This window comes from Mustela nigripes, chromosome 7 (assembly GCF_022355385.1).
Source record: "Mustela nigripes isolate SB6536 chromosome 7, MUSNIG.SB6536, whole genome shotgun sequence".
NCBI lineage: Eukaryota > Metazoa > Chordata > Mammalia > Carnivora > Mustelidae > Mustela > Mustela nigripes.
Window position 1 is genome coordinate 75,323,208 of NC_081563.1, and position 22,573 is coordinate 75,345,780.

Sequence of the window (22,573 nt, forward strand, 5' to 3'; positions counted from 1 at the left end):
GTGGCCCCCACCCTCATGAGCCCTCTCCATGTGGCACTTTAAAGCAGTTGGCTTCACCAGAGCAAGGAAGTTTAGAAGGCAAGAGAGAGAAGCTAGCAGGACAGAAGTCACAGTCCTTTACGACCTAATCTTAGAAGTGACGTCACATGACTTTGGCAGTGGTCTGCTACTCAGAAATGTGGTCCCGCCCATACCCCAGGAGAGAGAATTCCACAGAGCATAAACACCAGGAGGCAGGGGTGCACTAGGATCTTAGACGTGACCTATCAACACATAAACAGAGGTAAGCTATTTGGTAACTTCCAAAATCAAAATATAAAAACCAATAACAGCCTGTAGCTCTATTTCAGTTTAATCCCTTTACAGCCCAAGCTTTTGCATCTTCCTCTCTCTCCCATGGCAGCTCTGCCAGTACACCTGATTCCAAGCCTATTTCAGGACCTCCCTCACTGGTGTACCAGTGTACCAGGGAGGGCTTTTGCCTTTCATTTACACAGGGAAACAGGGAGCTTGGCTGTCATGGGAGACCAGGAGAAACCCAATATCCCAGAGTCCAGGACTTTTATTAGAGAATTTCCTATTCTTGGATATGAAGACTAGTTACGTAGAATCCTCTTAGAATCACATGTGTTTGGATTTGCAGAGTAGTAAAATGTCTCAAATATTATTTAACTTTTTCCAGAGAAATGTATTTTTTGCTAACTCATTATTAGTAGAGCTTACTTATTTTAGGGTAATTTTCATAGTAACAGGAAATGAATCCTTAAAGTTCTTTTTATTAGATCAAGTTACATAATGAGTTTTTTCAATATTGAGGCATGAATAAAATAAACATATATAATCATTTCTTACCAGAAGGAATTAGGCAGTCAAACTGAATACCTCACTACCTATGTCTAAGATAGTCTGCTAACATCAATGTGATGGGTCCATTTTTACTTTCATGGTCATCCATCTGGAACATAAATTTTTTTTTCCAATTTATTTTCAGAAAAACAGTATTCATTATTTTTTCACCACACCTAGTGCCCATGCAATCCGTGCCCTCTATAATACCCACCACCTGGTACCCCAACCTCCCACCCCCCCACCACTTCAAACCCCTCAGATTGTTTTTCAGAGTCCATAGTCTCTCGTGATTCACCTCCTCTTCCAATCTACCCCAACTCCCTTCTCTCTAACACCCCTTGTCCTCCATGATATTTGTTATGCTCCACAAATAAGTGAAACCATTTGATAATTGACTCTCTCTGCTTGACTTATTTCACTCAGCATAATCTCTTCCAGTCCCATCCATGTTGCTACAAAAGTTGGGTATTCGTCCTTTCTGATGGAGGCACAATACTCCATAGTGTATATTGACCACATCCTCCTTATCCATTCGTCCGTTGAAGGGCATCTTGGTTCTTTCCATAGTTTGGCGACCGTGGCCATTGCTGCTATAAACATTGGGGTACAGATGGCCCTTCTTTTCACAACATCTGTATCCTTGGGGTAAATACCCAGGAGTGCAATTGCAGGGTCATAGGGAAGCTCTATTTTTAATTTCTTGAAGAATCTCCACACTGTTCTCCAAAGAGGCTGCACCAACTTGCATTCCCACCAACAGTGTAAGAACATAAATATTAAAACTAAAAATTGATTTTATAGGCGCTTGGGTGGCTCAGTGGGTTAAGCCACTGCCTTTGGCTCGGGTCATGATCTCAGGGTCCTGGGATTGAGCCCCATGTCGGGCTCTCTCCTCAGCAGGGAACCTGCTTCCCTTCCTCTCTCTCTGTCTGCCTTTCTGCCTACTTGTGATCTCTGTCTGTCAAATAAATAAATAAATAAATCTAAAAAAAATGATTTTAATGGTCACAGTGGTCCTAGAATCGACCTATTAAAAGGTATTTTGGAGATGGAGTATGTGTACCTCCACATCGTTAGTGATTCTTGAGCCCACGAGGACACAGTGATTCCAGGCATCATATCACATCATATTTGTTATCCTTCCCACTGCTGCTGTTTGGAAAGAAGGAAGGAAACAAAACCTTTAATTTTTTTTTAGCAAGTATTTTTATTGAAATGTAGCATACATGTGGAAAACTGGCCTTTTAGAAGAACTTATAAAAGTGGGCATTGATCTCCAGGTTGTAAAACCGTGGTGTGTCATAAAACCATAGGCTTTTAGCTGGGCAGAACCTTTATAAGCTCTCTAAAGCTTACCCCAAGCCCCTGCAAGTCTTCATCATGTTCACATTAAATATGAACCTTCTGGTTTCAGAATCACCCTGTTCCCCTCTGTCCCTCCCCAGTATCTCAGACAAAAAGTCTACCTTATAATGAGCTTATGAGATTTCCAGCTTTGGGGGCAACTGAGTGGCTCAGTCATTACAGCATATGCCTTTGGCTCAGGTCTTGATCTCAGGGTCCTAGGATCGAGCCCCACATCGGGCTCCCTGCTCAGTGGGAAGTCTGTTTCTCCTTCTCACACTCCCCCTGCTTGCATCCCCTCTCTTGCTGTCTCTCTCTCTGTCAAGTAAATAAAATCTTTAAAAAAAAAAAAAAAAATTTCTAGCCTTTGGACTGTTCAAAGTGACTCCTCTTCAAATAAATAGCTCTCCCTAGGTTTTACCTAGATTGTAGGCCATCAAGCCATTTCCCTAGTCATTCCTCCTGTCACTGCTCCTCGTGGAAGATGGCACCCAGAAATGCCCTCTATTCACAGGCGGCCTGTGCAGGGCCTCATATAGCTGTGCAGTCGTCAGACTCTACACTTGTGTGGTTTCTTCCTCTGCAATACAGAATCCTTGGCACTGGATGGAGGCCATTGCTGGATTGAAGGTTAAAACCTAAGGAAGCTCTGCCGTCACATGTCAGTATCCGCATTAGCTGAAGAAACGGTGCCGTCTGCAGCTGTGCTTATTTCTGGCTATGGTTGCATGAGGGAAAGCTTTATCTAGGGTAGGGAGACACAGAGTGGCACACGGTCATGAGGCAGGCCCAGATTAAATCATGGCTCTGCTCCTTACTAACTGTGTGACTGACGTTTACTTCTCTGAGCCCCCATTTGTTACCTTTAAAGTGGATGAGATAGCTGCTACTTACATCATGGGACCTAGCTCCTGCTGGGACTGTTATTAGGCAGGAGATGGCGCTCATGGTCTTCAGCCTGCTGAGTTGAAGGGAGCTGTGGAACACCGCAGCACTGATCTTAAGGGTGAGAAATGGGACAAACGGGGCTAAGGAAAGAATGCCAAGGGCAGGGCCAGCAAGGAGAAGGTCACAGACAGGGTAACAAAGCAGGCAGAAGATGTAGTCGCCCTATCCCAGCAAGGCCAGAAGAAATAAAGGTAGAGCAGAGCTGCACAGAGTCTGGCAGCTAGGACATTACTTGACCTTGGCAGGATAGTTGCTGTGAAGTGATAGGACGAGAAACCTGGTTACTGTGGTGTAGAGAGTACTGTTCACATCAGACTTAACAGTGGCCACTTCTTAGGGTATGCGTTGGGGGCAGGTAAGTGAAAGGGAGCATTTATTCTTTAATCTGTAGTTTCCATATTTAACTTTTAACAGAAAAAGAAAAAAAAGATGCAGGGGAATGAATTTCTTTTTAATAGATTTTATTTATTTATTTGAGAGAGAACAAGTAGTGGGGAAGGGCAGAGGGGGAGAGACAGAGAGAGAGAGAGAGAAAGAAGCAGACTCTCCGCTGAGCAGGAAGCCCAATGCAGGGCTCAGTCCCGGACCCAGAGATCATGATCTGGACCTAAGGCAGACACTTAATCAAATCAGCCACCCAGGTGCCCTGGCATGAAAATACTGTGTGGTCGTCTTTTTAATGAAAAAAAATGGAGAGCATGGCATTTGGAAATATCTGTGAGTGAAGGACAAAAAGGCAGTAGAGCTGAGAGCAATGATGTTGGTCAACACTTAATTAACGTTCCAGGCCTGACTGCACATGCCTCCTGCACCCTGGTGGCTGGCATTGCTGTGACCCTGTGTCTCCAGTTAGAAACTCAGTCCAGAAAGAAAGGTTGCAACAGGCATTATGGGAGACCATGACCAGGCCCAATTGTAAGCCCTCAGCTTGTAACTACACTGTCCTGCCACCTCCAAAAAGAAGAGAAGCAAGTGCCCAAGGAGGTGGGTGGGCTGGCCCCAGTTCAGTAGATTACAGAAGATGAGACACTCATTCCACAGTTGTGTGGATGTAGATGAGTGGGTAGAGATGCAGAAGCGGTACAGGGAGTCCAAGGAGCTTCTGTTTGAGCTGAAGTCACAGTTGCTGGGACTGAGGGGCCCAGTGGGAGAGCAAAAACAGGAAACACTTGAGAGTGGTGGTGCTCATTTCTAGAGCTCACATTTCTGTGGACTGGGAGTCCATGGGACATGAGAGCTGGATGTGCAGAGCAGCCCCGCAGGTAACATTGGGACCCAGCTGAGGCTGGAAGGAGCCCTACAAACGGGGACAACATGGACAGTCAAGGAATGGGAGATCCGACATGTCCAACTGCAGAGATGGTGGAAGCAAGGGAATGACGGGAGACTGTGGTCTGCAAGTGAAACCTGAGACTGTAGGCTTCAAGGAAACACAGTTCTGGGCGGTAACAGGTTCTTAGGTGCAGCCTTGGCAATGGGATGTAGAAGTAAAGCCCATTAGCTACAGTGAGGCCACAGAGCCTTACAAAACCCTCTGGAAGCCTCACGTGTTTGGGAATTGAGATTCTAGAAAGGCACACAGTACATGTACCATGTGATTCATAAGTCTAACTTCAGTTCAGCACTAAGAGTTTAGTCCTTAAGTTCTGTTTCTGAATGTGTTAGGGAGAGAAACTCAAGAGCTTTTTGGATTTCAGAGGTCCTGAGGAGAGATGACTGACCTGACCCATACGAGGCCTGGAGCCCAGGTGATAGGTTGAGAGAAGTCCGTGAGGCTGGTGTCAGTCTCCTCAGTGAGGACTGGAGACATGCAGGGTACACTGGTGAGGCCAGTGTAGGAATGTAGTGTGTGTGCAGTTGTCACAGACATAGAGGGTTCTGCGCGCGTTTATCTGATCTGCCTTCCTGGCCTTCTCCAAGGAAACAGACTAGATTCAGAGCTAAAATTATAAAAACTCACCTGCCTCCCAAAGCAGGGCATCTGCCAAGTATAGGTAAAGCCTGAAGCTTGGTTGATAAACTTTCCAGTCCCTCCTCTACTACTGCATATTGTCCCACAGGCAAAGGTAACCAGTCCTCGGAGTAAATCTAACGTGATTTGCCCAATAGGAGCAGAGAAGTGGACCCGAGCAAGCAGAGAGAAGGACTAGTATCAGCGCAAGGGGAGCAGTGTTGGTAGTATTTGCTACTGAAAGTTGTGGTCCAGGGCCTTAAGAGATGTAGAATCGTGGGCCCCAACCCAGAGTGCTCAGTCATACTCTGCATTCAACAAGGTCCACTGGTGATTGGGATAACCTGTGTTAACCCACTAGTGAACGTAACCAGTGAATGTCCTTGGGAGGTGGGCCTCTAGGAGGTCCCTCTAGTGGTTTTTGGGTAGACAGGGAGTTGCCCTTAAAGGGAATGTACAGAAATACCTAGACAGAACAGAAGCTGTCCTCTCCCAACATTAAATTGTAGTTCAGTGTGCTTTTGAATATCTGTGATAAATCCAAAATGAGTTGAGTATAATAATTTTATGAAAACCCTACATAATTGAATTCTGTGTACTGTAATGTTTTTGGTGGTACAGGAATAAGATCTTGGGTATCTTATTTATTGGTTCTGTTTAGGCACCACAGTTGGTATATACAACCTTATAAAGGTACCAGAAAAGCTAGAACAAAAGGAGTACACACGTTCATACAAATTCATGAATTCCTTCCCCGGCTTAGAAGTAAAATTATTTCATTTAATAAGAACTTCTTTTCTAACTTGAATTGAGCCAAACTAGTATCTTCACAGTCTGTGCACAGAACTTAATCAGACAGAATAAGTTTGAAAACCATTATTTGCTTTAAGAACTCTTAAAGAAGTTTTTTCATATGCATGTTTTGTATGTTTTAGTTTAACATGCTTATATAACGTTATTATGTGGGGAAATAAATTTGCATGCCTGGTGCTGACCCCAGTAAATTGTGTGTGGGTCTGTATTATTTATTGGCCTCATTTAGACCATTTCAGCAGCGAAAACACGAGGAGGAAGACAAATTCCTGTCAGGATTAGTGCTTCTCCAGAGCATGGGGTCACCTGTTACATGGCCTGCCTTGGGCCTGTCGCTGCCAGGGACAGCACATATTCAGAGAAACCACTTGCTGCTAATTGAAACTTTACTGAAAAAATTCTTTTGGGTTGAAGTTAATGAAATGACTTAACATGGGAGAGAGATAGCCAAAGCAGCTTGGCCAGGCTAGTTGATCACAAATTTATTCGCTCCTTAGTGAAGACAAAAAGTAAATGACCAGGATGTGTTCTTTAAATTTATAACTCATACTTTGCCTCCTTAAAATAATTGGAGGTGGTTTAAATTATTAAAGCCTGGGTAAAACAGTGAAGACAAAAAGGAGTTTTTGATGTTTTATCTGTTTGTTTTTAATTATGGTGCTCTCTCCTCAGAAACCTAGGAAAAACTGTGTTGTTACCATTGAGTGTTAAATTGAGCAGCGTGGTTCCTGGCAGCAAGGGCCAAAGTAAAACATTGTTCTGTAGTTCTCGTGCAGGAAGAGGAAGCCTGAGACTACATCTGAAAAAAAAAAAAAAAAAAAACAGCCTTCGCTGGTGCTGAGTTCCCTCTTCCATCAGAGGACACTGATTAATACAGTGGGCATTTGTCTTTATTGGAGAGAATATGGGAATGTTCTTCACACAGATGTATGCTTAGCCTCACCCATGTGCACAGTACTCGTGGTGACTACAGTGCGTATATAGTGCTCGTAGCTGGATTATTTGATGAGGCTTAGAACTTTCTGTTGAGTCAGGATGCTAGAGCAGTAAGAGGCAGATGGTACTCTGCCACAAATGTTTAGCAGCCTGCCTTATGGCCCTGTATGCACAGGTCAGTCCTGAGGTACCCTGTTGATGGGGACAAACGGCTTTTGCCAATAAAGTTTTGTATCCACTCAATTATTAGAAAAAATATACTTAATTGGGCTTTAAAGCAATGAAGAAGCGGTTTCATTCTGATTGTTTCTGTGAGTAGGCATGTGTATCTCCCTGGGCCTGGCTTTGTTGCCCTGCGCAGATAACTGAGTTTTCCTACAGTTTGTGGCAGTCCTACACAGAGCAAGTCTGTCCATGGCACTTTTCCAGCAGCATTTGCTCACTTCGTGTCTCTGTGTCACATGTTGGGGATCCTCGCAGTATTGCAGCCTTTTTCATTATGACTAAATTTGGTTAGTAATCTGTGATCAGTGATTGCAACTCGCTGAAAGCTCAGATGATGGTTAGCATTTTTTAGTAATAAGGTATGTACATTGGGTTTTTTAGATATAATACTATTGCACACTTAATAGATGGCAGTATAGTGTAAAGATAACTTCCATATGCACTAGGAAACCACAAAATTAATTTGATTCACTTTATTGTCATGGTCTGGAACCGAACCTGGCCACATCTAGAGGTATTTCTATACTGATGCCTGTCTAGCCAAGATATAGCACATTTATATCATCTTAAGGATCCCTTCCCTGTGTGTCCTTTTCTAGCCACACCCACTTCCCTCCCACTCCTATCCCTTCCTTAGCCCCTGGCAGCCTTTAATCTCCATTCCTATATGGTATTTCAAGAACGTTCTGTATGTGGAATCACACAGTTTGCTGTGAAGACTGACTTTGGATTCAGTCCTTGATACTTAGTTGTGAACCTGAAAGAGTGAAATGGGATAAGCTTCCAGACTAGGGGCGGCAAGTCCCCTGAGCAGATCACACCATAGACGTATTTCAGTGTTTACAAAAGCACAAAACCATCTTGGTTTTGTACAGCTTGGCAGACACTGGCTGAGTGATTACTATGTGCTGGACACCATGCAAGGCACTGAGGATGGAGAAATCAGTAAAGCTTATCGCTGCCCTTCAGGTGTTTAAACTGTATGTGGAATATCACCGAAGGGGTAAACGCTTCCCAGGGCAGGACAGGTAGCATCTTCAATCAAGAAGAGTCTGCTTGGTGATGGTGGGAGTAGGCAGAGTGTGAGTAGCCTCGGGGACTGTTCATCCAGATGGTGGGGTGAAGCCTGAGGAGCCTGTCACTCATGTTGGGTGTATCCCTTGGCCACCGCTGGAAACCCGTTTTTTTCAGCTGCTTCTCCTTCCAGTTTTACTGTCATTATTTAGAGGGGTTAGTTTTTATATAGATTATACACCGGTTAAGGCATAGTTCCCTTAAGATGGGATATCCTGTGTCCTCCCCTGTGTATCGTGGTAATAAATGACTTATCTTTGAGAAGGCAGTTTCCCTCTGACTTCCGATTCCCACTTCCCAGTCTCCTCCTAGCAAAACATTTTAGACTGTCTTTCCCTAGAGCCCATTCGTAGCCCTGGGAAGCAGTTCCTGAGGAATAGAAGAGATCCTTGGGAATAAGCTTCCCTGAGAAGCCCCACACTAAGTGGCAAGAAGGAGAACCACCCCCCATACATACAGCCTTGCAGGGCACATAGGCCTGTCATCAGGCTGATCCAGTCTGAATTCTTATTAGTCCTTTGATGAAAGTATGCTCTTTCCCTTCCCACCAACATTTGAAATTGGAAACAGAAGCAGCCAAAGAAACCATCCAGGACAATGAGGTAGCTGCTAGCTTGGGCTGTTGGATTGATATAGTGGTGACTGTGTTGAGACCGTGACTAATGATTCTCAGCCTAGTTAACACAGTAGAATCAGTTAAGGAGTTTAAATACTTACCCACACCAGGTCCCACACAGAACTGCTTCATCAGGACCTCAGAGTAGAGCCTAAACAAACTGATATTTGTTAAAAGCTCCCTAAGTTAGGCTAAGGTACAGCAGATTAAGAATGATTGTTACAGACTGAGAACCCAAAAGAAGTTTTTAGGATTAATTCAGTTTGGGGCATCTCAGATTTGAATTGCTTATGTCAAATTGATTAAAGTCAAAGTCATCCCCCAGGGAGAATATAAAGGAGGAAGAGAAGTTCCAAAGGCTGATCTTTAGGGAACACCAGCAAAGATGAAGCTGGCAAAAAAATGTTGCCAAAAGAATCACAGTATCAGAAAAGGTCTGGCAGGAGTTGGGAAGAGGGATAGTCCAGTGTTCAGTCAAACTTGAGGAATGAGGAGTGTTAGAGGTCACTGGTACTGACAGTTAAAAAGAAGTCCAAGGGCAGGACGTTAAGAAATTTGGAAAAGATGGGGATCTGGAGATAAAAAGCATCTTTCATGAAATAAGCTTTTTTTAACCCAAATTTTCGGCTTAACTATTGGTTTGTTAAGTGTTTCTTTTTCTCCTTTAAGTATCTGTATCTTCAAAATTTGAGCCAGTTTAAAAAAAAATTTACTTCTAGTGCTTTCCTATTTAATTAAGCAGGTTTTGAGTTATTGTAAATACTGGTTATTTATACAAATAGTGCCTCTCACCCAGAGAATGTTCATAAGCATGACAGAATTGTTCATTGCATGGGATATCGATCTCAGGCATGTGGGAAAGTCTGAAGTACTCGCAGCATGAACTCTTGAACTCAGAATTTAAGAAATCGGGGGGCTCCGAGGGCCAGAGCCACATAGGCTCCTTCCCATTTGCCATCGCAGAAAGGGGCTCCAGGCTGTCAGGGTGGAGCAGAAGCTGTTGTAATTAAACCAACTGTTCAGTCTTCTCCTAAAACAAAAGCTTCTCAATTTTTGAGACTTAATGTCCTAGCTGTAGTTTCAAGTTTATTACCTCCTGGAATTAGTGTGAAAGAAAATGACAAAATGTCATTCCTAAAATCCAGTCGGACCTTTACCTGTTCTTTTTCTAGATCAGGCCCATCAAAGGTTTCCTGTAAAGGGCCAAACAGTAAATACATGAGGCATGGTATGCCACATACAATCTCTGTCATATATTCTTTGTTTCTTTTTTTTTTTGATCACTTGAAAATGAAAAAATCATTCTCACCTCACAAGCCATACAAAACAGGCTGCAGGGTAGATTCCTTCCAGGGCCACCGTTTGCCAACCCCAGTTCTAGACGCCAGAGTTGGAGTTTCTGGCAACAATTAACCAGTGGCCAGGAGACATTAGGATTTAAATAACTTGTTTAAGCCCCATTATCAAAAGGATGTATTTTCAAAGCATGTAAACAATGGGTGAGGCTGTGGCTTATGTAGCTTCTGCAGCTCTAGCCTGCCTGCCCACGCAGGTGATTCCACAGGTTTTGGAGTCTGGCAGTTTCTCTGCCGTTGTCTAACTCAGCTGGAACGGAAGCTGCAAGGATTATGTCGTTGGGGCTGTTGTAGTCCCAGGACATGGAGCGCTGCCTGGGAAGCAGTAGGCACTCAAATATGCTATGGATTGGTTTCTCATTTGTCTTGGGAGCATCCGTATCTTTTAAAATACTAAGCTCACTAGAGCTCTGTTTCACTCTGTCCATATAGAACATTCCATGGTGTTTATGTGTCAGGCACTGTTTTGAGGGCTGTATGCAATTCCTTATTACAACCCCGATGGGAAGCCAAGGTCATACACCTGGTTCGGGAGAGCCAAGATCTGGACTCAGCCATCATGGCTCTGGCACCAGGCCTCTTAGCATCCCTTGGGTGATGACCAAGGACAGTTCATCCTGTGTCACTCTCAAGCTTCCAGCGCCAAAGAGATTGGAAAGGATCTCTGGTTTTCACTTCTGTCACTTTTCAAAGCCACATCATCCTCAGATATCAAAAAATATTCTAAGACAGACATAGATTTGTCAGAACTACTCAGTTTGCCAAAAATCATTGAACTGTACACTTTAAATGGGTTTATGTTATTGTACATAAATTGTGCCTGAATAAAATAGACTTTTACAAATATTCTCATCAAAAAAGTCAAACATGATTTGGAAAGTTTTAATCAGAGAAGAAATAAAGTAGAGAAAGAAACCTTCGCTAATGAAAGAGTCCAGCCTCTTGGAGGAAAGTTACAATGGCTGTGTTTTCTGAGCTATTTGAAAAATCAAAAAGTTACTTTACTTTGATTTTTTTTTAATTTTTTTTTTATAATTTTTTTTATTTTTTATAAACATGTAATATATTTTTATCCCCAGGGAAAGGAAAACCTCTTCAGCGCAAGGTGAAACCACCTAAGAAGCAAGAGGAAAAGGAGAAAAAGGGAAAGGGAAAGCCACAGGAAGACGATCTGAAAGACTCCTTGGCTGATGACGACAGCTCCTCCACGACCACGGAGACCTCCAACCCAGACACAGAGCCTCTCCTCAAGGAGGTATGACAGTCTCCCATAAACAAATGAGAGAAGGAAGTGTCCCCTGTAGCACACGAGACACTGTCTTATAGATCGGGCTTTATCTCTAATGTAGGCACACATTCTGGGAATGCCTCCTCTGAGTGCATAGGCATGGCCTAGACAGTCACTGGCTCTCAGGAAGCAGTCACAGCCCCCACGTTGTGGTGACCGATGGGAGCTACACGTTGGAGGTTGTTATTTCCCCCTGCCCCGACAGGAGCATTGGCAAGCATGTTGATAAAGTAAAGTAGTTAGAAATTGGACACACTGCTTGAAAGTCAGGGACTAGAAAATGGACACACTGCTTGAAAGTCAGGGACTGTCTGGAATAGTAACTTCTCTGGCTCATGAAGTCATTTTTCAAATTTTAAGTATCAAAAGAGGATGAGAAGGAACTAGACCATTTTAATTATATGGGACTTATCTCTTACCACTGCTGGTTCAGTGGGCGTCAGTAGCAGCTCAGTCCTCCCACAGTTAGGGTAGGGACTGTCGTGGAGAGGCAGGTGGCCCAGGGGAAGACCCCAGGCTTCAGCAGTTACCCAGAAATAGGGACTCTGCTTGGCACACATTACCAGATCAAGGAAACCACCTCACTTCTCAAAGTCCTCAGCTCTCAGGGTTGTCACTAGTGTCAGATAATACTGCAAAATGCCTGGTACTTAGTGGCATTAGGTAAATGGAAGTTAAAGTTACCGTTGTGAACAGGTCTAAGACTGTAAGTTACAAGTGCTATGCAGAAAAGTGAAGGCATAATTCTATTTTGGCATTTTTATTTTTAGATAACTATATTCCAAATTTATTATGATCCTTATTTAGCCTTTAATATTACAGGCCCGAATTTCATTTTCAGTTTTAATCTAGTGATCTAAGGAATCATTTCTTAAAGATGTCTAACAGCGTCATCTGCATGTTAATATTTAAATGAAATTTACATGTGACTTATTTTTCTTGTCTGCTCCCCTCCCCTTTGGGTCTGTCACATTTGGTGGGGTGCTCTGTATGCCCTCAGGACAGTGCATAGTCCTGGAGTTCTGTACTTTATTATAACCAAACAGATTCCTTCAAAGAAGTAGAATGCCATCTACTTGTCTTTGAGTGGAATCCCAACAGTTTCAGTGATATGAATAAGCATTTGGAAGCATTTTCAGGGTAGGCTTTTTTCACGTTTCCTCACTTCCCTTTCCTGCCTTTCTGGCTTTTCTCCTAACGCTTCTCTCCAGCTGACCCCATCTGCCGCCATTCTCTGTGCACCCCCGGCATTATTCTCCCCTCTCTGCTCACTTCCTCCTGCTCCTCCCATCTCCTTCCCCACATTTGTTTCTTATAGACACAGCACAGACTCCGTGTAGCTCCATTACCTCTGTCCTCCCTCTGGATTGGTTTTTAGTTGTCCTCCTCAGTGCTCTTGCATACAGTTTCTGTGCTTTTATTTCTTATTGACTGATCTGCTTGCCAGTTGTGTGTGTTTTCTTCCTAACTAGATAACAGACTTGATGGGTCACTATCCCACAGATGTGTTTTCCAACCTTCCTCAACCCATTCATTCAAAAAGGAAGGCTTGAGTGGAATATTACATGGCCATTAAAAAGGGATGAGCTCCTGCTATGTGATTGCAAAGGTGGAGGAAGTTATGCTAGGTAAAAAAAATCAGACTGAGAAAGACAAATGCCACCTGCTTTCACATGGGTGTGGAATGTAAAACACAAAACAAATGAATAAACAAAAAGCAGAATCAGACCCACAAATACAGAGAACAAACTGGTAGTGGCCAGAGGATAGGTGGGAGGGGGGGAATGGGCCAAATGAGTGAGGGGGAGTGGGAGGTACAGGCTTCCAGTTGTGGACTGAATAAGTCACAGGGATGGAAGGCACAGCATAGGGAATCTAGGCAATGATACCACTGCAGCATTGTGTGGTGACCGATGGGAGCTACACTTGTGATGAGTGTAGCATAACATAGATGTTGAATCACTGTGTTGTACACTTGAAATGTGTCACATTTGTGTCACCTATACTCAGTCTTTTTTAAGGCAAATTAAAATGAAAAAAAAATAGGTACTAAGCACCTGAATGCTAACTTTGTGCATGGGAAACAACAGGACAAAATACCCATCTCTTTGGATATCCTCAGAGAGCTCATGGTGTACAAAGTGCTTGATGAGTCAAGTGTTCAAGAAATACTTCTTAAATAATTCAGAATAGTCTTAAAATGTATGTGGGCAAGAGGGTGAGTTAGCCCTTTCTCTGGTTATTTACTCCTGACAGTTAAACAGATTGACCTGATGTGACCTGTTAAAACCCACGGTGCCTTAATGACCATAAATGGTAAAGCTGGGTTGCATTTCATTGACCCGTACCGGTAACTCCCGTACCCACAGCTGTGCCGCTTGACTGAGCCTGTTCTTCCCCTTTCCGTCCCCTGATTAGCCTCAGTGTTTCCCTGCACACCGTGTTGCTCCAGCTTTTGGGGGTGAGAACCAAGGTGTTGTTTCTTTCTAGTCTGTCATATGGGCGGTACATACCCATGCCACATGGGACCCCCCCAATGAGTCCAATAAGACCTGAACAGATCTGTGCCTTGTTTGGGAGGCCAGGCCACTGGTCTCATGCTTGGATGCCACAACAGTATGGACTCACTATAAACATGCCTAAGTGTGGCTTCCATACTTACCCAGTCAGGGACCAGAAACCACAGTGAGCAGACCAGTGACACAGCATAGCTGTTAAGTGCAGCTTAGGTGTGGCCTTCTCTGTGCAGGCTCCACACTCAACTGCCAGGTAAGACAGCCCTTCTCTGCTCTGGTCAGAGCCCGTGAACAGCCCTCCACCAGGGTACAAGTCTCCAACCATCATATGCGTCTGCCTCCTGCTAGACTTCACAGTCCTTGGGGAAAGGGTTTGGGCCCCTGGGAGCCCCCACTGCCCAGCACCAAGTGGTTTACCAGTAAGTGTCGGTTGAGTAAGTGAATAAATAAAGAAGCCCCTCTAGTTGATGGTGAATGGTTAGCATTAAACCCACCGTAACACTTCCATGCTCACGGTGTTGCTTGTGAACACTTGGTGAACAGGTGTGAACGTGTATTGCTGCCTGCACAGCTTTCTCACCCCAGATTTTACCTGTACTTAGGATTAGCAACATTGCCGGAAGTATAGGACTTTATATTGTACTCCAAGCTGACTTTTCTTGTAAAAGAACAAGGTTTTACACACCCACCTCTGTGCTTAAAAATGAGAAGCTACCACTGCCACTGCTATCACCCACCCCAGGCAGAACATGAGTATAAATAACAACATTCTTTATAATTCAGGCTCTCCAAAACATAATTACAGTAAAGCAAAGGCTAAAAAATTGACAGAACTACAATAAAGATATAAGAAGTTTATTCTTTTTATACATATAACGTGTTGTATCTGCTGCCTCTTTGATTTTGTGTCTCTGCCTTCATATAGGGCTGTATCACTCATTTTTATTAATCCTTCATAGCAAGTGTAAGTGTACATTTTTTACAGGATACAGAAAAGCAAAAGGGAAAACAAGCCATGCCTGAAAAACAGGAAAATGAAATGTCTCAAGTGAAGCAAAAAAGCAAAAAACTCTTAAAGAAAGAAATCCCAACAGATGTGAAACCCAGGTAAGAAAAACAAATGTATGCAGAGAAATCAGGTATACATAAGAAATGACTGGTGAATCAGGTCATGTTTTTGTGGTGGGTTGTTACTGTGGGGTTTCTGCAATAAAAGCCACAGCTGCATCATGCTCCTCTCAGGGTTTTTCTAATGCCTGGTGTTGATTGGGGACCACATGCTGCTGATATCAGACATGGAAAAGGCAGAGTTAAGGACTTGTTCTGAAAATTTAGGATGAAATTTTAGGTTGGTAATTTGTTCCCAGGCAGAGAGCCATTTCAGTTCCGTACAAAGGTGGCCTTGGTGGTTTAATCACAGCTAGGAGCATAACTTTCTCAAAAAGAGCCCCTGAGTCTCTTCACTAACCCAGAGCTGCAGTTGGGGTCTAGAATTCTGTGCCATAAAACTTGAAAGAATTTATTCTTAGCTGAAAAATACTCAGGCAAGGGGGCACCTGGGTGGCTGAGTCCGTCAAATGTCTGACTCTTGGTTTCAGCCCAGGTCATGATCTCAGGGTCCTTGGATCAAGCCCCAAGTTGGGCTCTGCACTCAGGGGAAGTCTGCTGAAGATTCTCTCCCTCTCGCCAATAAAAAAAAAAAAAAAAAAAAAAGTTCAGGGCAAATATCCCCTATCAGACAAGAATTAACTATGAAATAACTCCATTCCAGTCACCATGGAACAGAATTCTGGTGGGCCTCATAGGGAAGCCTTGGTACAGAATGTTTCCTCAAGTGAATGAAGGAATTAAACTAATAGGTCATCAACTAAGGTTACTTTCATTAAACCTTAGATCTACCGAATAAGCTAAGTTTAGTTTTAGCATTGTTCATGCCCTTCATGGTTGATTGTACAAAATGGCCATTAGCCTGGAAGCTGATGTTTACCTTCTTGTGTGATAAGTGAGCATTGACCTAGGAGGTTGAGAGAATTGGGTATAAATTACTAAAGAAAAGCATTGTTATCATTAGAATTGGCCTTACATTTTGGAAAGATCCATTCTTTGATTCTGGGAATAATACGTGAGTTTTCCAGAAACAACAATAAACTGGACTCTTTTCCCTAGAAGGGCCTAAATCAGGCACAGGCAGTCTCCTCCACAGAATCAACAGCTCCTAAAAATTAGGTGTTAACACTAGTGGAATGAAACGTCATCTCTGAATTTATGAAATAATACAGCATATGGCAGTCATTTATTACTAATGGAATATTTAGACCTAAAATTCACTCTTATGTGCAAATTGTTATTGGATCTAATCCCACAGTTCGTTGAGAACAATCTGATCCAGCTAGAAGCAGTGGTTGACACACTTGGATCTCTCCAGAGAGAAATCAGCCTAAGGCACTAATTAATGCTAACAACATTCTGGCATCTCAGGACTCAACAACACTCTAGTGACTAGGGATTATCCTTCTAGGCCTTTAAAGCAGGCTTAGGTGATGGATAAGATATTCTTAAGTAAATAGAGCTAAAAATACAGATTATGAAAAACCATAGTTTTCATGGAAATCTTGTGAGAATAGAAAACCACGCTATAATTCTTAGCATGGATTTAAAAACCAACCTTCTAAAAATTACCGTAACAAAACCATTCCATAGGTGGTTTTTTTTTTTTAATAGTGTTTTATTTATTTATTTGACAGAGATCACAAGTAGGCAGAGAGAGAAAGGAGGAAGCAGGCAGAGAGCCCAATGCGGGGCTTGATCCCAGGACCCTGGGATCATGACCTGAGCCGAAGGCAGAGGCTTAACCCACTGAGCCACCCAGGCGCCCCTCCATAGGTGGTTTTTGCCAAATCTGCATGATTAGCCTTGATGTGTGAGCTGGCAGACATAATTTTTTAAATAGATAGTACATGTTAATTCTTACCTTCATCCCTTTTCCACTGACTTCTGTTATAATCCAAATTTTTATCAGATAAATTGACCATTAGCAGAATTACAGGTGATTTTACCCATTCTGCATTGTGTGTTAGCCTTGATGCCTGAGCTCAGAGACATAGTATTTTTTAGACAAATACTACATGTTAATTTTTACCTTTATCCCTTTTCCTCCTATACAGTATTATTTTTTTATAAAATAAGTTGACCATTAGAAAATTTGATTTTGAAAATTTTATAAAAGATTTCACTTGAATGCTACTAATTTTATAAGGACTTTGAGTCTCTGGTTAACAGAAAGCTACAGGAGTCCATTCTCTACTGGCTCTCCATCAAGGGACAGTTACAAGGCTAACTCATATCCTCTTGGTGTATAGTTAAGAGAAAAATCGTTACCAGCAAAATAGTTTAAGCACTGTCCTCTGAATTGTCTTTCTAAATTGTCTTTTGTAACTGAAGAAATCCATATGCAGCCTTACTCTTCTAATCTCCTTAATCTAATCTCTTAAAACTCACCAATTTTATTTTGTGTTTTTCCAAACTCAGGGATAAATCTATTAAATCAGTCAGAATTCATTAGGACATCACTCAGATATGGAGTTAAACAAAGACTGGTTTCTGTTTTTGTTTGTTTTCACAAAGAATAGACCATGTATTCTTTAATTTTTTAAATTTAAATTAAATTGCCATATAATGTATTATTATTCAGAAATAGAATTCAGTGATTCATCAGTCTCATATAATACCCAGTGCCCACCTTAATGTCCATCATGCAGTTACCCCATCCCCTCACCAGCAACCCTCAGTTTGTTTACTAAGAGTCTCTTACGGTTTGACTCCCTCTGATTTTGTCTTGTTTTCTTTTTCCCTCTCTTCCCCTATGATCTTCTATTTTGTTTCTTAAATTTCACGTATCCATGAGATCATACAAAGACTGGCTTTTTTAATAACCAGAAATGTGGCCTCTCTGAATAGAGTCATTCCCTGTCTACACTGAGTTATGACAGGAAAGACCTTGCTCTGTCACTCAGGTAAAATCACTGCCAGTCCTTATGTTAGTGATACCCAAAACTCCTGTCACCTCAGAAATGATGTGAGTGTGTTAACTGTGATTCCATGACCTGCAGGGTATAGATGCACGCTTAAAAAGAGATACCATTAATGAGGCATATATGTATTATCATCTTCTTTTGAAAGCTTTATATGATTGGGAATAAATGTTCCATCTATCAGTCAGCCAAAACGCTGATAGTCAGTATTAGTGGGATGTTCTGTTATCTCTAGGCTACAAGACCCAATCCTGAAATGCCAAGGAATCTGTTTTCTTATAAATAGGTGATGATAAAGGCAGAGCAGTGACTCAGTCATGGTGTCTGCCTCTGCAGCCACCTCCCACTATACTCCCTCAAGTTCGCTTCAAAAAATCATTTCCTGGGAGTGGGGAGCACACTGTTGCAATGGCAGAGAGCCAGTCAGTCCATCTTGGCCAGCTTCAACACCATAGAAGTAAGTGGACCTGTAGACTTCCAAAAGACCAAGAGGCCAGGAAATGAGAGTTCCAGCTCAGGCATAGTAGAACCAGGCCTGGCTTAGGACAGCAGCTATCCATTCATCCTTTTGTTGTCTATTTATTTACCAACACTTTATATGACTTAAATGTAATAATCTAAAATGAGGGTGTGGGGGGGAGCCTTCACAGAGTAATTGTCCTCTTTATTACTCTAACAGCACAGCTCAGAGCCGTGGGCACCACATTTCACATACTGGCCTCCAGACCCGTGAGCCCTGGCTCACCCTGACCTTGGCTTCAGCTCTCTGCCTTCCCCCTTCCCCAGACAGCAGCACAGAATGTGTATTACAGAGCAAAAATCAAGCCTGGCATCTGAACCACCTTACAGTTTTTCCCTTTTAGAAAGAATCATTTAAATTAAGTAGGCTTCCTGGCAATTCACAGACCTGTACCCCTGGGGCTAATAATATATTATATGTTAATTTTAAAAATTATAAATTAAGTAGGCTCTTTCCTGTTTTACTCAGAAGCCTTTAAAAAGGTTTCTTGATAAAGACCATTTAGCTTAATTTTGGAAAGTATGAATCAGCATGAATAAAATAGTTGTCTGACATCTTTTTTCTTAAGAAACCAACTAATTTAACAGTGGCACAGAGTTAGCTTTGTAAATAACCCCCAACCTCCATATTTATAAATGACTTACCTAAAAATAATTCCCACACATCCACCTCTGCCACCAGCACCAGAGGGTTTCATGGGAGCCTTTATTGTTGTTGTTGTTGTTGTTTAGGTGCAATTTTTAAATAACACTGTGAATCAGAAGTGGAAGGACATGGAAGGTTTATAAAACTGTAACGTTAATACTCTTGCCCATAAAAAGTGAATTTTTTCACATTGGTTTGTTAACCTGCCAAAAATTCTACTTATTTGGGTTAACAGAACCCTTTGGATTTTTGGTTAGCTCTTTTACTGATTCCAAATCTAATACATATTTATTATAGAAAATTTGTGAAATGCAGAGATACAAAAGAAAGAGAAGGAAATGACTTTAACCTACTACCATATAAATAGTTGTAAATAGCCTATGTTAAAATGGGTTTATTTATATTATTAATATTTATATATTATTCTGTCACCTAGAAGGTTTGAACCATTCTGACCTTTGAGATCTGATGTGAATTAGTACAGTGGGCTGTCCCCATCCCAGAACCTAGCAGAAACGGGCTGCCTTCTAGGAGTGAGAATTTGGAGTAGTAACAGAAGGAAGATGATGTGGTACATAGAAAAGAACTTGAAGGACAGGCTCTGGGAGGCCAGAGTGGTGTGTTGGAGTCACGCACCTGAGGGTTGGGGACAGAACAGGAAGTACCCTAAGGTGGAAATTGCCAGAAACACACCCATTTTAGAACATCTGTGGCATGGGTAAACTTGGTCAGATTTTTAATGAAAAGCAAACTCTCTGCTCAGCCTTGAAACGACAGCTTTCTGGCCATGACCAGAATGGTGAAGATAACTGATAAATTTTGGAAGAATCCTGGTAAGGGGCCACTGGGTTCTCTCAGCTATGTCTCATGCCTTCATCGGAAAACACCCTTCTTGGACCACAGTTAGCTTAGCTCCTGTCCTAGGCCTTCCCAAGCCTCTGACTTGATCTTGGTGGCCATTACAGAAGCAGCTTCGTAAAGAATATCTTTATGGCCCAGACAGCTACATTGCTCACACTGTTACCTTCTATAGGTCATCTGTCCATTTCTCCTAGAGATTGCTTCTCTCCCAGCAGATTTTAATGTTTTCTGCATCAGGCTATAGAAACTAAAATAGCCCAGCATGCCTCCCATTTTGCCTTGGACAGGAAGTTCAGAGCCAGTTAGTTCTATTTATAAATGTTTATTATGTTAAGCTTACCTCTGAATCTTTTAGAACACATATATACTCTGAATGAATAAAAAATAATACTTAAATGTTTGCCCAGGGTTAACCTTGAGTTTAAGAATAAAGAAGAAAATTCATCTCACCCTATTCACCCTAGAGCTTAGGCAAATCTATCAGTCCTGCTCTGCATTGGGCTAGTGGATTTTCATAGGCAAGCCAGGAACTTAGCGCTGGTTCATTTCATGGTTTCTATGAGACAAATGTGCAGACCCTTTGACATTGTAAGTCAGAGACCTTTCAGAATCTCCACATTCAAGAATCCTGCTAGTGGTCCAGATAATGGGAGAGACTCATTCACAAGCAAAATGACTGCATTTAGCAGCCCCCAAAACGGCATGTTTTTGCCAAAACCTTTATACATACGATGTGAGGTAGATGCTCTACCCCATTCCGTAGTATCAAACAATGGACCTCAGTTCATTGTCAGCACTCAGAATAGCAAAGGATAAATCTGCAAATGCTGCATGTCTTCTGAGCAGTCTTAGAAACATTTGGAAAGCAGCCAGTGTTAAGTTAGGACCATGACTACATAGTGTCTGAGGAAGCCAGATGAGGAAAACATATGCAATGGAAATTGTAGCGTGATCAGTAACTTCTACTCTCTGATCCAAAACAAAGGCATAAATTTGTATTTTCCATCCATGATTGTCTTTCAGTTCTTTAGAACTCCCTTATACCCCCCCACTGGAAAGTAAACAACGCAGAAATCTCCCAACCAAGATTCCTCTTCCAACTGCATTGACAAGTGGATCCAAATCACGAAATTCCCAGAAAACAAAAGGTATTTTTGTTTGACCATATGGATATTTTCATGATTCATTGTACTAGTAATTACTAGTTGTGAGTTACCAGTAATCGATTAGTAGTCATCGGTCCTATAAAAGGTTCATTGAAAAAGACCTGAAAGAAAGGAGTTTATCCTCCATTAATGATTTTTTTGTTTCCTGGTTTTTGTGTAGGTACAAATAAGTTAGTGGATAACAGGCCACCTGCTCTAGCAAAATTCCTCCCAAATAGTCAAGAACTAGGCAACACCAGTAGCTCAGAAGGTGAAAAAGACTCTCCACCCCCAGAATGGGATTCTGTGCCAGTTCACAAGCCCGGCAGCTGTAAGTATGGGGATTGAGAAACCATGGGGTCCGCTCTGGGCAGGAAAACTCCATGGGGCATATTGCTTTAAAAGGAGGCCTGGTATCTGAGGCCACTTGTACCAGCCAGCCAAAGCCCTTTGTTCAATAGTCTGCCGTTGGTAAAAGTGTCGTAGCTTGTTTGGCCATGGCGGGAGTGTTTACACCAGAAAAATTAGGAGACAGTTCACACGAGGGCTCTTTTTCTAGAGCTGCTAGACCACACTACTTCCCAGTGTACAAAATGGGAAGATCTGTCTGGAGCGGTGACTCACCCAAAGAAATACTTCTTTAGGAAATTGTTAACGCAGCCATTTTTTGCCTGGCTAGTTCCTCATAACGTTTACCAGTGTGATAATCGTTTTTGTAAAAATTCAGTCTTCCTTCAGCTTGACCCACATCTTTTATGTAAACCACCTGTGTGAAGGTTTCTCTATTTTACTCACTAGCTTCTTGACCTTGTTTGTCAGACTTGGCCAAGAGTAAATCATGGCAGTAGCACAGGCTACTAAAATAAGATAGCAGTCCTCGCCTTACATACTTATGACCCAGAATAGAAGGCAACAGACACAGGCCAAGGGAAGGGCCTAATTATAGGTGTTTGGGGTCAAGAGAGGACCAGCTTGAGGACTAATCCATATGGTGTTAGAGTGAACTCACACTTAGCCAGTTTGTGCCAAAGGGAAAATCAGAGTTGAACAAAAGATGGTTTGGGGCAAAGGGGGATTTAAATGAAGACTGTGTGATTGTAGTCCTCAGTAAAGGGAAGGAGGAAAAGAACTTGGAAATCCAGGTGCATTGTATAGGAAACATGGCGCCTCTTACATTTTCACCTGTATAAGTACACTGGAAAGAGACACTTTCTGTGGTAAAACCTCTAGCCCCCTATTTTCCATGAGACTTTCTGGCACTATTTAATACTATTTTTTTTGCCTGGGATGAGATACAAACCTAAATCCCTGGTCATTAAGAGATCTTGAAACAAATCTCTCAATAGTCCTGGTGTCCAGGCTGAATGCTTTTTGTTTCCTTAGATTCCCCTCTGAGTTTCAGCTGGACACCGGTCCTAGGCTTCCACTTTGTGATTTGGGCCGTGCCGTATTAAAC

The 22,573-nt window shown here is 42.3% G+C and overlaps 1 protein-coding gene across 2 annotated transcripts in view; it reads left to right on the forward strand.

Annotated features, from left to right (window-relative positions):
• TMEM131 (transmembrane protein 131) overlaps window positions 1-22,573 on the forward strand; it is a 209,122-nt gene that overhangs the window by 178,257 nt on the left and 8,292 nt on the right. For both annotated transcript variants that reach the window (XM_059406161.1, XM_059406162.1), the window contains 4 exons: window positions 11,191-11,366; window positions 14,901-15,022; window positions 20,996-21,120; window positions 21,299-21,448. In XM_059406161.1, coding sequence (XP_059262144.1) covers window positions 11,191-11,366; window positions 14,901-15,022; window positions 20,996-21,120; window positions 21,299-21,448 — 573 coding nt within the window. The remainder of the gene's footprint in view (window positions 1-11,190; window positions 11,367-14,900; window positions 15,023-20,995; window positions 21,121-21,298; window positions 21,449-22,573) is intronic.